The sequence below is a fragment of the Eleutherodactylus coqui genome, chromosome 5 (assembly GCF_035609145.1).
Source record: "Eleutherodactylus coqui strain aEleCoq1 chromosome 5, aEleCoq1.hap1, whole genome shotgun sequence".
Lineage (NCBI taxonomy): Eukaryota > Metazoa > Chordata > Amphibia > Anura > Eleutherodactylidae > Eleutherodactylus > Eleutherodactylus coqui.
This window is the reverse complement of record NC_089841.1, coordinates 54,819,089-54,834,829: the sequence shown is the minus strand read 5'-3', so window position 1 is coordinate 54,834,829 and position 15,741 is coordinate 54,819,089. Positions and strand designations below refer to the sequence as shown.

The 15,741-nt window shown below is 45.1% G+C and overlaps 1 protein-coding gene across 13 annotated transcripts in view; it reads right to left on the bottom strand.

Annotated features, from left to right (window-relative positions):
* NEDD4L (NEDD4 like E3 ubiquitin protein ligase) overlaps positions 1 to 15,741 on the bottom strand; it is a 353,635-nt gene that overhangs the window by 127,427 nt on the left and 210,467 nt on the right. For 2 of the 13 annotated variants that reach the window (XM_066602534.1, XM_066602535.1), the window contains exon 1: positions 8,975 to 10,467. The exons of 7 other annotated variants lie outside the window; for them this stretch is intronic. In XM_066602534.1, the coding sequence (XP_066458631.1) occupies positions 8,975 to 10,114 (1,140 nt within the window). In that variant the 5' untranslated portion in view covers positions 10,115 to 10,467. Of the gene's footprint in view, positions 1 to 8,974; positions 10,468 to 15,741 lie in introns of those variants that run through there. 4 more of the 13 variants (XM_066602529.1, XM_066602532.1, XM_066602530.1 and 1 more) reach the window with 4 other exon arrangements.

Below are 15,741 nucleotides of genomic sequence, written 5' to 3'. Positions count from 1 at the left end.
CTAAAAAGTTAGGGGGAGGGAAAAACCTGGACGGACCCCACCATAGTTAATGGAGTCCATCCAATGCAGTTTAGTTTCATCATAGCATGGATGGATCCTGCTTTTCGAAAGCAAAATGGTAATGTAACTGATCACTAGGTAGGGGGTTATGGCACTGCATCACTGTGATGTCATTGTGTGTGTCAGTACATCACTGTTCTATTGCCATAGGTGCCATGGCATCCCAACAGTTAGCAAGCCATTACTCTTCCAAATTTACATGTCAGTGTTCCAGTGTGACAAAATATCAATATATTTGCCAAGCAATATCTGGAATAGTAATTATAGTATAAGCAGTGCGGTTACTCTCTAATTTACGAGCAACCTCTTAAACACTAGAACTGGCACATTAAAGGGGCTTGTGCGCCACCCAGACCCCACAGTAATTGCACGACTATAACAAATGTCCTTTACGACAATTCCTTTAAAAAGGGGTATTCCGGGACTTTTACCCAACCCTTGAGATGGTTTTTAAAAACAAATGCAAAAACCTCCCCGGAAGCGGCACGATTTCATCACATCACATTTTTCCCGGCTCTAGCCTGCATGAAGCATTGGCATTATTATTTTTCCTGCCCGCTTGTATCTGACTAAAGCAGAAGGTATCTGAAAGGTCATAAATACTTGGAGGCTGTAGGACTACAGACGCCCCTATGAATGTTTTACTGAGGCAGCTGCTGGCAGAGCATGCCCAAGAACGTCACAGCCCATACCCGCTGTGCTGCTGAGGTAGCTCAGAGTAGCATAATGTTTGTATTGCACTATAGCAGGCAAATATCAGCAAAGGGCAACGCAGCTTTATGGGTGGTGCTTCATAACAACCAGTTTTGGCTTTTACTAAAAGCAGCCATGGAAGGTTCTCGGATATGTTAGTCAATACCCTTCTTATTGCACCATCATGTTCTTCAATTCTGCACACACAGGGGGGGCACAATCTAATATCGCAATCTCATAGGTGTTTGAGAATAAAACAGTGCAGCTGTATAGGGGCCCTGTAGATATGGGGCCCAGGGTCACCTTTATACGACACCCTGTATTCCATGCAAGGAGTGGTGCCAATGATTGCATCACTCTCCATTACTAGGGGACTGGCACGCTGGTGAAGGGTTTCCTGGGGAGCAATGAAAGAGATGCTGTATAACTACATAGTTACAGAATGTAAGGCTGACTAAAGACTTATGTCCACCCAATTCAGCTGATTATCCAGAGGAAGGCAAAAGAAAACCCCATTAGGTAGGTCGCCCCTCGGCCGTCTTTTTTCTAAACTAAATAGTCCTAATTTTGGTAACCTATCTGGGTATTGTAGTCCACCCATTCCATTTATTACTTTTGTTGCCCGTCTCTGTACCTGGTCAAGCTCTGATATGTCCTTCTTAAGTACCGATGCCCAAAAATGTACACAATATTCCATGTGTGGTCTGATCAGTGCCTTGTAAACAGGAAGGACAATATTCTCGTCATGTGCCCCTAGACCTCTTTTGATGCACCCCATGTTCAATGGGATGATGGAGGCAATCGGGAGGTTAGAGAGCAGAGACAGCTACTATTAAAGAGTGCCATAATTTACCCTGGGTGAATTTTCTGCTCTTAGCAGTAGTGAGGGGCAAAGGCACCAGCAGCTATTCAGAGAGGATGATAGCTGTGTAGTATTAAGTGGGTGTGGTTATGCTACACAGCCTCTGAAAGAAAGGACAGGGCAGGAGGAGCTGAGCTGGTTTATCTTCATGAGGGCTTCTAGTGTGAATAAACCCTGAGAGAGAGACGAGCCAATCAGTGTTGTGAACATCCTTACAGTCAGAAACTTGCAGTCCACCAGAGGGGTTGAAGCTTTCTGCACCTTTCTTGCCACAAGGTGTCGCATAATTGGCCCCAAAGACTTAACCTTGTCATTTATGCTACCTCAGCCAAAGTAAGCTCTCACCTTGAGGCCCAGCGGCTTAACCACAGGGTTAGGAAAGAACTGACTTTACTATTACAGCCTCTCTAGCTCAGTTTGGTTCCGATTACCTGTGTCGTTTCCCCCCCTCACCCTGAAGACGTGAAGCCCTACTGATCTCAGGGAAAGCTGTTCTTGTATTATATGAGTGGAAATTCATCAGTGGCATCAATGTAATACTACATTTTCTTGCAGTGACCGTTGCAGGGAAGAATGTCTTGCATGCTGTGGCTTTCCCTACCAAAACCAGTGGTTTACAAGGGGTGCTAGGACTAGGACCCGAGCCGACAACCCCCGAGGCAGCATTTTGATAGGCGTTGTCTTTACCTTGACAAGTACATCATTGGCACGTGCCCAGATTTTGGAGCGCCATTGGACAGAGTGGTAGAAACTTTACAACATCACGACAAGCACTTATTTAGCTTGCTAGAAAAGTAGCGGTTACTACATGACGTAATGCAGTTCAGAAAAGCGCACAAAACGCATTCAGCATTAGATGTGTCATGCAAAGAACAAACGTGGTAGAAAAGCAATTTTGCTGCCTACACTTTCCCCGAACGTATCAGCTTGAATCTTTATTTTTATTTATCTGGTGGTTTAAGACGCCTTTTCTTATCAGTTTAACTGTATCGGTAATCACAGCTTGCCAAGCACAAGTCGTTTTGTTCGACTGCGGACTGCGCTTTTTTTAATCAAGATGTTTGCTGGAAACTAACACAGTTGGTCTGAAGATTCGTGGAAGTAGAATAATACAACAAGTTCATTTAGGGCTCTCATCGAAAAAGGCAAGCAAAAATACACTGTGTACATATAGGGGTTCAGCAGAAGACAGGAAACTAATGAAAGTCCACGTAAAGATGTAATAGAGCAAGCTGTCACATGGTACCTCATCGCAATGTGTTCTTACTGCAAGTTAACCCACTGCATTAGGATTAGGGTGTTCTTCATGATAAATCATCAATGCTTCATCAGGGGTTTGACCTATGGGAACCCCACTGGATACATAGAATCAGTGGGATGTCCATATGGGCAGGTGGCTGTGACTGGTACTGCATCCAGGGTTGGGACAAGGGGTAGGCAAAGGTATGAGAGGGTGAGGAGAGTCACGTACATTTTTTTATGGTCTGGTCTGAAGTCTGAAAGACGTATGGGGCTATAGTCATTACAGGGTCTCTTACCTATAGGGTCTGATCTGGCCTGGGGCATCTAATAATTATGGGTATCTGACAGAGGGGCCTTCCAGCCCCATCAGGCTTCAGGGCCCAAGTGTGACTGCTAATTCTGCACCCAATATAGCCATGTCCTGCAGTGAGAAATCGGCAGGGTAGTCTGGGCCAAATAGAGAAGAAAAGTAAAGCGGATCACCAGATTAAATATTCACTCTTCCCTTATCAGTTTCTTTTAAAATGTCTGTAAATCACTTTCTTTAGAGAGAAGCGGTACCTTTACATGGGGTGATGATCGTCCGAGTTCTGGCGATAATAGTCCCATGTACTCATGGCAGCCGACAGGGCACAAGGCAAGAAAACGCTCACCCGTCGTAGTCGCTTGGTTTTTAACTACAAAGCAAGCAACTATCGGACCATGTAAACAGGAGTCGCTCAATGCTTGAGGGACTCCTGTTTACTGTGAATGGAGGCCCTATTTTGACTTTTGCCACAGGGCCCTACAGCATTTCTGCCAAGGATAAGCAGAGCTGAACCACACACCATGGCACTTTGTCATTAATGACCAATGACGCGGTAAGGGTTGCAGAAATTACAGGGTTAACAGCTGCTGGACTTCCACATTTCACGGAGACCGAGAACACACACCATCACTACATACAGCGATCCTCACAGCTGGTCTGCAGGTCTAGCTTGTGCTATAAGACATGGTCCAAAATCCCTTCAAGAAGATAGCCACAAGAAGGGAAACTGTCAATTCATAAAGAATGCTGCCCGACTGATGCATGAGGCACAAGGGCCATTGAATCTGCTTAGAGTTTCTACTGAATTAATACGATACACACACTTGACTATGAAGCCCTGCCGTCTCTGCAGAATCATAAACTGACATTTGTGGAAGCTGGACTATAGATATACCATGAATAAATAACATACAGCATCCCAATATCACTGCTACAAAAGATTCCCAATGCCACCGCCATACAGCCTTGCGGCATCCCAAATGCCACCGCCATACGGCATCCCAAATACCCCCACTATACAGCCTTGCAGCATCCCAAATGCCCCCTCCATACGGCATCCCAAATACCCCCGCCATACGGCATCCCAAATACCCCCGCCATACGGCATCCCAAATACCCCCGCCATACGGCATCCCAAATACCCCCGCCACACGGCATCCCAAATACCCCCGCCACACGGCATCCCAAATACCCCCGCCACACGGCATCCCAAATACCCCCGCCACACGGCATCCCAAATACCCCCGCCACACGGCACCCCAAATACCCCCGCCACACGGCATCCCAAATACCCCCGCCACACGGCACCCCAAATACCCCCGCCACACGGCACCCCAAATACCCCCGCCACACGGCACCCCAAATACCCCCGCCACACGGCACCCCAAATACCCCCGCCACACGGCACCCCAAATACCCCCGCCACACGGCATCCCAAATACCCCCGCCACACGGCATCCCAAATACCCCCGCCATACGGCATCCCAAATACCCCCGCTACACGGCATCCCAAATACCCCCGCTACACGGCATCCCAAATATCCCCGCTACACGGCATCCCAAATACCCCCGCCATACGGCATCCCAAATACCCCCGCTACACGGCACCCCAAATACCCCCGCCATACGGCACCCCAAATACCCCCGCCATACGGCATCCCAAATACCCCCGCCATACGGCATCCCAAATACCCCCGCTACACGGCACCCCAAATACCCCCGCTACACAGCACCAAGACAATACTACCACACAGAATCCAAATAGCACCGCCAGAAGAACACCACACAAAGCACTATTATGGAGCTGAGACCTGCTTGCGAAATGTTATTTTATACAGCCCAAAAATATTCACCCCCTTTTCTCCTATGACTTACCCCAAACAATAGACAGAGTGTAGTCAAATAGCTGGATCCAGCACTATATCTCCATACTGGTGTACTGTATAGAAATAATAATAGCGTACTTGAATAGGAAGGAATGGATGCGCTACACGATGGTATGGAGCACGCAGAAATCTGCTTTTCGCGTCTCTCTAAGTCCTGTGCGACTCCCGCTATGACTGAAGTAAGGAAAGCGTAACTGAAGTGGCCTCCCTCTTTCTAGGATACATACAGTGCAGTCCAAGGCTGACACCATCATGGTGGGACCGTGTTCGTGAAGAGCAAAGCACTGAATCAGGGCAGATGTGATCCAAATTACTACTAAGAGCACAACTCAGAATGAACATGTGGGTTGAAATTTGGCGCAATCACCTCCTTCAGTAACCTGAATCTCCTGCAGACGGTGGATGACTTTCTGGATGATCTGCCCCTAGTGTAGCAGAGGGCCACACCGATTTTCTGACTACATCCCGGGTAAAGTATTCCCACACCATCAAGTATCATCCCAATTTTAGGGTTTTATATTTGGGAACCCAATGAATGTGTGGCACTGGGATTGTTTCTTCCGTTATTGTGTCAAATACCAACAGGAGGCGTTGTTTTACCCACACAGGGTCTCAGATGTGTGATCATCCCCATAACAATACAAGAGACCAGAAATAGACTCCAATCCTCACATAATGACACCGTCATGACGTAGTAATCTTCGTAATGGCACTTGAAAGTGCAGAACGCCCTTACTTGAATCATTTCCCATGATGCATTTTAAAATTGAGTAGATGTAGATGTAAAATTGCCGATGGTGCTATGTAGGAAGCAGGATGTATTCAGACCTCTGTGCATGCTATTGGAATCAGCTACACTGATGCAACCAGCTTGTATTCTGCAGAGCTGCTACTGCGCTCCACAGCTCTGATTGACATCTGTGGGGTTTCCTGATTGGACACGACTGCTATCAATTGCGGACAGCTCAATGGACTGAAAGGGAGATTACTTCAGTGGGAACTCCCACCTCCAGCACACTGCCCGACATTGCACTGCGGAAATTAAGGGTTGTCCAGTTGCAAACTATTGATGGCCTATTCACAAGATAGGTGATCAACAGTAGATGGGCTGGGTCAGGTCACCCAGGACACCCACTGATCACCGCTTCACTAGACTGGCATGTTCATGCACTGAACAGATTTCTCTGCAGGAAGAAGAGAGCTTCATTCTCACTTCAGGCCAAGTTCTTATTGAAATGAAAGTCAACTTGGCCTGCTATACCAAACCTGGTCACTGTAGTAAGAATGGAGCTGTCTGTTTCCGGCAAAAGTCTCCTCAGTCCATGAATGCTCCAGTCGCTGACCAGATGATCCTGGGTGACAGTCCCCAACCAATCTACTATTAATGACCTATCCTGTGGATAGCCTATCAATAGTTTACAACTGCACCACCCCTTTAAAAGTTTATTTTATCCGTGGTGTTGATAACATTATCATATACACTAGTATGATTACATCCTGCTGAATACATCATGGGAAATAATTAAAATAAGGGCTTTCTATACCTTTGAGTGTCATCATAATTTGCATCAGCAGTATTGCTGACAGGCTCCCTTTAAAGATTTCCTTCCTTGGGTGGAGCTTAGTAGTCACATGACTTAGTGTGCACATAAGGACCAACCTGTTATATAGGGAAGGTAAACAACCTGCGCTGATACAGGGACAGTAAATACTACTTGCATACCTAAAATAGGAGAAATGTATTATTGATATAAACAGTTATATGTGGCTACACTGTAGAAACAATAACATAGCACGGATCACAGCTTTTTACAATATGCAGCGCTGTTACAGACAGGGCTGGAACAAAGTGATTCGGTGCTCTAGGCAAATTGTGCCTCCACCCCAACCCTTAGAACCAATAAAAAAAAAACTTACTTAATGAGAGAGATTAAAATAAATATTAAAATAAAGATATACAGGCATAATATTGAAATTGGCAGCTCATTGTACTTTTATTCTCCATTCAACCCAGACCGTCCTGGTGATTTCTCCTGGAGAATGCACACTTTGCTGCTGAGACATCTTTGGTCTGATAGTGCCCAATGGCCCAGCTGCCGCAAGAGAAAAGACTAGTATTATAAATGGCACATGGTAGCTGGGGGCCCTACTGCAGATTCCACTGGCCCCAAGATCAAACTCCATATTTAAAACAGACCCATGATCAGCCCCCATAATTAATACAGAGTTCTAGTCCGACCCCACAATTAAAACAGTCCCCAGATCCCATTCCATAATTAAAACAGATGTGGACAGCGTCTGAATCCAGTGCAGCGCTGGTGCTTAAAGCCAGTCGGGAGCGAAGAGCAATGCAAAAGTTGCTCAATGTTCCTAGGGACTGATGGAATGGTCATTTTACAGAAATTAGGGGTTGCGAAGAAAATTCTTCACCGACAAAATTGTGCTCCCTCTGACCTGCGGCAAGATGGCACCCTAGGCATTCGCCTACTCCTTATCCCGGCCTGGTTACAGAACACAATATTACTAAAACTTTAAGAAATCCCGTTCCATTATCTTGGCTTCTCAGATTTTATTGGATAGGACAGCTGTCATGCCAACATATATCAATTGTCACCCAGCTTTCCTAGAATCCGACACAGCTGAGTAATGGCAGAATAATACGATGGAAGAGGACGAATCAAGAACTTGCAAGCGTTCTGTCAAGCCGAGGAAATGTCTCACATACTAGTAACAGCTTCAAGCTATACTGTATGTCCAGTCAAAGCAAGAAATTGGAGATTTACTGTACGGAGCTGCACATGAGATCTATTGCACAGCGTGCAGACAGCAGGGCTCCCTGTAGGATCCGACTCCGCTCACTGCACCTAGAAAGGCAAAGCCAAGTTCTTACCACATTCTTCTCTTTATCATCTCTCCATCTCTTGCCTATATAAGAGGCCTTTGAAGGAGCTTCTGAGACTTCCAGACACGCTGAGAATAAACACACGATACATGGAAAGATTCCGCTTTGTTTTATACAGCCCCAAATAGGGAGTAAAGGGGTCTGGAGGGCATTGGGGGTTAAATGCAATGAGGACTACCAGAAGCTCCCCACAGGCCACCACTCGGGCAATGTGTTCCTACCAAAGAGTAACGCTCGAGTCGTTATGTTCCATAAGGTCGTTAGAAGAAATTTTTAAGTTAGATTGCTTTTGGAAAAGCTGGGTGACAAACAATTTGGCAACCAATATTGATTACTCTTCCTGGGTCCCAGGAGTAAGCCTGCATGAGTACAAGTAGACACATGGGAAAGCTGGATGATGACAGTCATTGAGGATTTTAATGGGTTGCCACCACCCAGCTTTCCCAGGAACAGATTCCATTAATAAATGTCAGAATGATTTCAGGATTTATGGACGCTAACAATCACAGAAGAAAAGAAAAAAATATATATATATATATATATATATTTTTTTTTCTTCTTCTTCTTCTAATTTTGACTTGTCCGTCTCCATTAAAAAATATATTTCTAAAAGTTTCAAAATTCCTTATAATGTCAAATTCTTGACATCAACCTCACCAAAAATTACAGAATTTGCCAAGAAACTTCTATATGGATGTGAAGAATTGTCTTGATAATTCTAGGAATCTGTAATTTTTTTGGTCATCAGAACCCTTTAAGTCATCAAAACTGGGTCCCCCCAAAAATCCTATCCACTCAGAGACCATCACTTTGGGTGGTCAAGGACAGGTCATCATTTGCTAGAACCGGCCATGAATAAATGACACAATTTAGAACAAAATTAGAAATCAAACTTGAGAAAAATCTACGTTTCTAAAATGCAAAAACATTCAAAAATGTAAAATATTAACAAACAGAATAAAGTATATTTACAAGGACTGTGAGTGTAATAAACCCCCAGCTGCAGGCCGCCTGTCACTTACCGTGTCATTTCCGGACGCCGATCCAGAATTTCCAGCAGTATTTTGCCCTTGGTCGCTATTCTGCTCTTCATTCCCTCGAGTTACCAGTATCCTAAAATGCGGTTGCCTAACATTTTGCTCTTGTCTAATTTTAAACGAGCACCCTTGTCCCTGCAAGGGTCGTTCTCTGGAATCATTCTCAGTAAAGTCCTGACTACAAGTCCTGCTTTCTATATTCACCCCGTTCTCCACGGGGCTGATGGTCTCCGGACGTGGTTGCATTGGGTAGGAGGTACTCCTTTCCAGTCGAATACGAGGATACCGAACCAGTCGGTCTCCTTTCGTACCCGTAAACCCAAAATTATACTCTCCCCCCGGATGACAGTTGGTAGTCTGAGATTGCTGGAGTTGGAAAACAAAACATCGCTTCCCTGGACTCCCCGAAGTGTCCGGAAGATGCTGTAGTGACCAACGTCTCGGTTCGGTGTTTGACCCATTTTGGGTTTCGTGGTTTGGGGACACCAGTCTTACCTGTCGAATGTCAGGGCTGATAGGCTGGCTATTGATTCTGACCCCACCAAAGTTTTTGCTGCATGTAGGTACATTGACCTCTTCCTCCCCATCGGTACCATAGTTCATATTCCCATTCTGCTCCGCAAACCGACGTCCGGAAATTCTTGGTGGGAAGGAGATTGCTCCGTTGACTTGTATCCTTCCAGACTCGTATACATGTGGAGGGGAATTACTAGGAGTATCCTGTGGAGTACTTACAGTGGAGGAATTTTTTCTTACAGCCGATATGTAATGCTCATTGAAGTCCTCAAATCCGCAGGAAAGCACCTCCTCAGCCTCGCACTCGTCGGCGCCGTCGGTTGCCCCTTTCCTTTGGAGGGAGATCTGCATAGAAGAACTTCTTGTTGGGCGCACGTCAATGTTCTGCAGCAGCTGTGGAATAAACATGGATGTGCTTCTTTTCAGAGCCCCTTCTTCTTGGAAGTCTCTATCTTCGTAGTGTCTCGTGAAGACGTGAGTTCCGTTCCTCCTCGGCAGGGTATGGAATGCCATGAAAAAGTCATCCTCTCTCTCCTGGTCTAGGACGTCTGACTCGGGAGCTGTATTGCTTCTGCCGGATCCGAAATGAAACCGTAGCCGGTGGGCCATGGTTTAATAATGGGCAGGAAAAAGTAAGAGAGGGAGACGTTGCAGGCTCTGCCAGCAGTGAAAAACCAAAAACGTAAACTCCAAGAAAAAGTGTCCCATCTGCCAAACTGTTAGCACTGCAGCACCGATAGCGACAGATAGCAGAAATAGCCTAAGTGACAAGCAGCATTCCAGGCATGATTGGATAAGAGGAATCAGGGCTTCTACATACTGTGACATAGGGTAGGGTGACTGGAGTCATGTGACGCTGTCCCCCCTCGCCACTGGAAGCAAAGGTTTTTTTTTTCATTTAGGATTTTTTTTTCCTCTTGTGTGTCCAACAGCGAGAGCCTGAAACGGCACCTTCCCAGCTGCTACTTTTCCATCAGAACCCAGCAGCAGCAACACCAGTGGAAGAACCTTCACATTCGTGGCTGTTGTAAATCTAAACCGCAACGTATTTATTGGGCACTTTTCTCTTGGCAAGAAAAAAGGGAAAGTTAAAAAAAAAAAAAGTGGAGAGAAAGCACAGGCGCGTTTCACAGCTACAGTAAACTTTGTGAATTACCTTCTGCAGCTATTCCCTATATGATCAAGAACCGGGCTGCTACGGAGATAAACTACAAATGAAAAATAGCCGCACGGGGAAGGAAGAGGGGAGGGGGGTCTGGGTTTCTTCTAGGGAGAACATAGGATTCACTTCTGATTTTTCTTTAATGTGGTTTTTATACTTTATATGTTCTTATGGGGTTTATTCTTTTTTTTTAAAAATATTTTACATTTTTAAAGGGGGGGATCCTGTATTTAAAAAACATTGGTAAAGTATTCTAAAACTACACCTATCCGTAAGTTGCGTGAGGCATTGCAGCTCATCCCCATTCAATTCAATGTAGCCGAGCTGCAATATCAGAAACAACCCATGGACAGTTATGGCGTCATTTATGTAATGGAACAGTTAATGTTCTTCAAATCATGGAAACTCCTTAAAGGGGGTTTCTGCCCCCTTTTTTAATTGATGACCTATCCAAAGATAGTTTATGGACGGGTGTTTGTTGTTCAGGACCCCTGACCATCAGCTGATCGTTTGGCCCACCGTCCAGTGAAGCAGGCTGGACGTTGCCAACAACGGACAGGGGAGCTAGTGCGGGCATTGGCTTCACTCCCTTTGAAATCAATGGGAGTTAATCAAGCGCCGCACTGCTACTCCACTTCCTGCTTCTCTCCTGGACACGACTGGATGCAAAGTCCTGACTAGGAGAGAAGCAGGAAGTGGAGTAGCAGCGCAGCCCTCCCATTGATTTCAATGGGAGTGAAGGAGAAGCCAGCACTTCCTGTGCAGACCGTTAATGACCGTGCCTGGTCGGCTGTCAGGACGATCAGCCGATGGATCGAGGTCCGGAGAGGTTCTCGCCATCCATCAACTACTGATGACTTATCCAGAGGATAGGCCAACAGTGGAAAAAAGGTGAGACAACTCTTTTAAAGGGGTATTCCTATCTTATACATTTATGGTATATGAACGGGATGCGCTATAAAAGATTTGCTAGATGCAGGTCCCACCTCTGAAACCAGCACCTGTAGCCAGAATGGGCACCAACCCTATTCCAAGCGTAACTTCGTGACTAATGGTGGCAGGGATTAAAGAAACAACTGAAATGACTGTTCTGCTCCATTTTCACAACTGCCGTAGAAGTGAATGGGAATTCACAGCATGCTCGGCTGTACCCATACTATGCATACATAAGTGTATGTCCATCATGGCCGTGATTAACCTAGATATGAATACCCCTTTAAGACAAAAAATGATTTAAAGAAATCTTCCGGTTTCACTACAACTTTCTGTTCTGGGATCGGAGGGTGCAATATACTAACTGTTACTGTTGTTTTCTGCTGAAGTCTCTCTGATCTGCTGGTTTGGGATCCCAATTTCAGCCATCCAAGATGGCAGCTGAAATTTTCTAGGTACCTTATGCACACTGTTCTCTGATTGGCCCTTGCTGGTCACATGAGCAGTGCTGCCAATCAGACAGCAGGTAGATATTGTGCATTCGTAGTCTACTTAATCCCCAGAGTGGATTGGTAATGTTAGTCTGAAGATTGCATTGGCATTCTTGTCTGGCACAAAACAGAACCCAGAACCAGCAAATAGGAGGATAATCAGCACAGAAGACCAACAGTTGTAGAACTGCCTCCTTTAGTCCCAGCCAAGTCTGAGGATTGGTCAGTGTCTCAGTAGTGAGTCTCCCGGCAGAGGCATAACTTAAAGCTTCTGGCCTACCATACAAAACATTGTAACAGGGCTCTCAAATATAATGCCTTATTTAAAGTACTGGGCTCCCTATATGGAGAAGAGAGGCCTTATGGGGCCCCTAAGGGTCCTGGACCCGGGTGCAACCACATCCCCTGCATCCCCTATAAATACGTCCCTGACTCCCAGCTATCAGATTTATCACCCATCCTATGTTTAAGTGTTAAGTCGATTCTGGATCTACCCATTTAAGATTTGATTTCAAGATCTAGGGAATTAGTGTGACAACCCCAAAGGAAGCTCAAACTAGTTGTTATCCAGCTTTGCCAGAAACTGATATAACAATGGAACAAGTAAATAAAAGTTCTACAACTTTCTATTACACTTTGTTTCAATTCACTGCAACTGTCAACATTCGTTTTCTGTCAGTGAATTACAACAGTAATTAACATTCAGCAGCAGTAAACCTGTACTGAGAAGTGGATACAATTGTATTGAGTGTAGACAATGCTCTGTGAGCTAAACAGCCCAGACTCCAGACTGATACATTGTACATAGCTAGTGCTGCTCTCAGCTGAGAAGTAGATACAATTGTATCCAGTCTAGACAATACTCTGTGAGCTAAACAGCCTGCAGCCCAGACTAATACATTATAGCAAACTAGTAGAGAGATTTACGCAGCTGCTGCTCATGTGTTTATCTCACAGGGCATTGACAAGACTGGATACAATTGTATCCACTTTACATCTGACAGCAGAACTAGCTATGTACAACGTATCAGTCTGGAGTCTGGGCTGTTTAGCTCACAGAGCATTGTCTAGACTGTATACATTATATTCACTTCTCAGCTGAGAGCAGGACTAGCTATGTACAATGTATCAGCGTGGAGTCCAGACCATTTAGCTCATAGATAGAGATGAGCGAGTATACTTGCTAAGGCACATTACTCGAGCGAGTAGTGCAAAAGCCGAGTATCTCCCCGCTCGTCTCTAAAGATTCGGGGGCCGCCGCGGGTGACAGGTGAGTTGCGGCGGGGAGCGGGGGGGGGGGGGGGGGGGGCGGGTGGGAAGAGGCTCCCCGCCAGCCCCCGAATCTTTAGAGACGAGCGGGGAGATACTCGGCTAAGGCCCTACTCGCTCAAGTAATGTGCCTTAGCGAGTTTACTCGCTCATCTCTACTCAGAGCATTTTCTACACTGGATACAATTGTATCCACTTCTCAGCTGAGAGCAGGACTAGCTATACACAGGATTACTGCCTATGAATGGAAACAGCTCGCATTCTCATTCACTGACAGTAAACATACTTTGTAAATGGGTGTGGGGGGGGGGGGTGACTGAAAAACAAAGTATTCTAGAAGTTTGTAGAACTTTTCATTTCCACAGCGATTATTTGAACATCATCCCTTTAAGATGGGCTTTGTAAATCTGGAGTGGGTATTGAGCTGGTCCCTTTATTTCTCCCATCCAAGTTTCAGACAGAGTCGTGGCAGAAATGTTCGCTAGATTTAGTTTACAAGACAAGTGCCAAGGTTCAGTACAATCCTTCATTGTTCTATCTGGATCCGGAGCCAGCAACACAGACAGCCCGGGCATCAGGCGCATACGAACCAGCAGCCAGAATCACAGGTGCTGCAGAGACCCCCTTAAGAAATCACGATTATTTGATGGATATTTGTAAATTGCGACTTTAAAACTTCCATATTTACAAATTCAAGTAAATATAGAAAAATTTTGAATTTGTATTTTTGGTGTATTTTGCCCCCCTGCGTGCCCTTCGTCTACAGATGTGCTGCTGTAATACAATACATGAAGGTTCCAGATGGGGATTGAATGAGTGCGAGTTTGGTTCTCATGCGACGACGTTTGCTATTTGCATTTATGTTCACTGGAAATCCTACTTAATTAGAAGGTGGAGAATTCTTAGAAAATGCGGAGAGAACGGCCGCACTGATATTTTAGCAAATGCTTCCAAATATTGACTCGTACCAGGATTACATCCCCAGGCTGATCTTGTCCAGTGAGCATCGATATTAAAGGGGCGGACCATATAAAATGAAAAGTTCAACTTTCTAACATTTTAAATTTCAACATTTTCATGATCTCTGCTTACTGTCAAGCGAATGGAAACATACTCAAGTTTTAAACCTGCCCTGATCTCTCCTAGCTGAAGGTGGGATTTCAAATCTGATCTGTCACACCATTAGGAATGGAAGCCACGGTGCATCACATGACCTCTTCTCAGCCAGTCAGTGCCTTTGAAAACGATTAAGTGCCATTGAATTCACAACTACTTAGAAACTGTCATTACTGAATGCATCACATGATCCTTTTCAGAGCTGCTGACTGGCTGAGCGGGATCATGTGATCCTACAGAACCAGGAAGTGCCTTGTTTTCAGCATTCTAAAGGGATTATGGGGTATAACTGTACTCACTAATAAACTGTAAAACTATCATCATACTGAAGGACTTCTAGTAATAGGTTCGTCATACTGACAGTTTTTTTTAACCCTTTCCAATCCACTGTCTGACGTCTGAAGACATTATGATTTAAGGCTGTACAGCTCTGATGTTGGAAGACGTCCATCGGGGTTCTCTTACTGTATATTGCCAGCCTCTCTGCTGTCGGAGCCTATCCAACGTGTCACCTCATGCAGTACTGGCTTTAGCCAGCAGATAGCGCCGTTGTATAACGGCAGAAAAAGAGTAAGCCCACTAGGAAAACCAGGATACAAATTGGATTGGAAAGGGTTAAGTTTCATTGACCACTTGACAATCCTTTTAATTTGGTATTCTATTTCCTCAAAATGGTTAATAGAGGTGCATAGACTATTTGCTTTTAGAACTGGCTCTCAGGTCATGAAGCTTTTGCCAGCTTTCTTACAGTGCTGAAAAAATTACCGTAAAACCCCAAAAAACTTCAAAATGCAAGAATTTAATCAGAAAGGGAAAAAATGAAGTATGCCCAAGGCCCCAGCATGAGTGAATGACCCCCACTTACATGTCTTCCTCCACACCAAGCCAAAAGGGAAGTCCAGTGTGTGTTCCCCCATATTGGATTGGTACATCAAAATAAAAACGTGAACTGATGAAAAAATCCCGTTAAAGGTGTTTTATCAGAATTTCAATCTATCCATAGGATAGAGGATAAAATTGCTCATCGCTGGGGGTCTCACAGCTAAGACCCCTGCCGATCTCCAGAATGGGACTCCCTTGTCCCGCTCCTGCCGTGACATCACTGTGAATGGAGCATTGGGCATGCATGGTCAGTGCTCCATTATTATAATGGGGCTAACAGAAATATCTGAATGGCGCTACTCTGGTATCTCAGGAGTACCAATGAAAGTGAATAGAGCGGTGTGCTTGCATGACCAGTGTCTTATTCAGTCTCCTCCTCACTG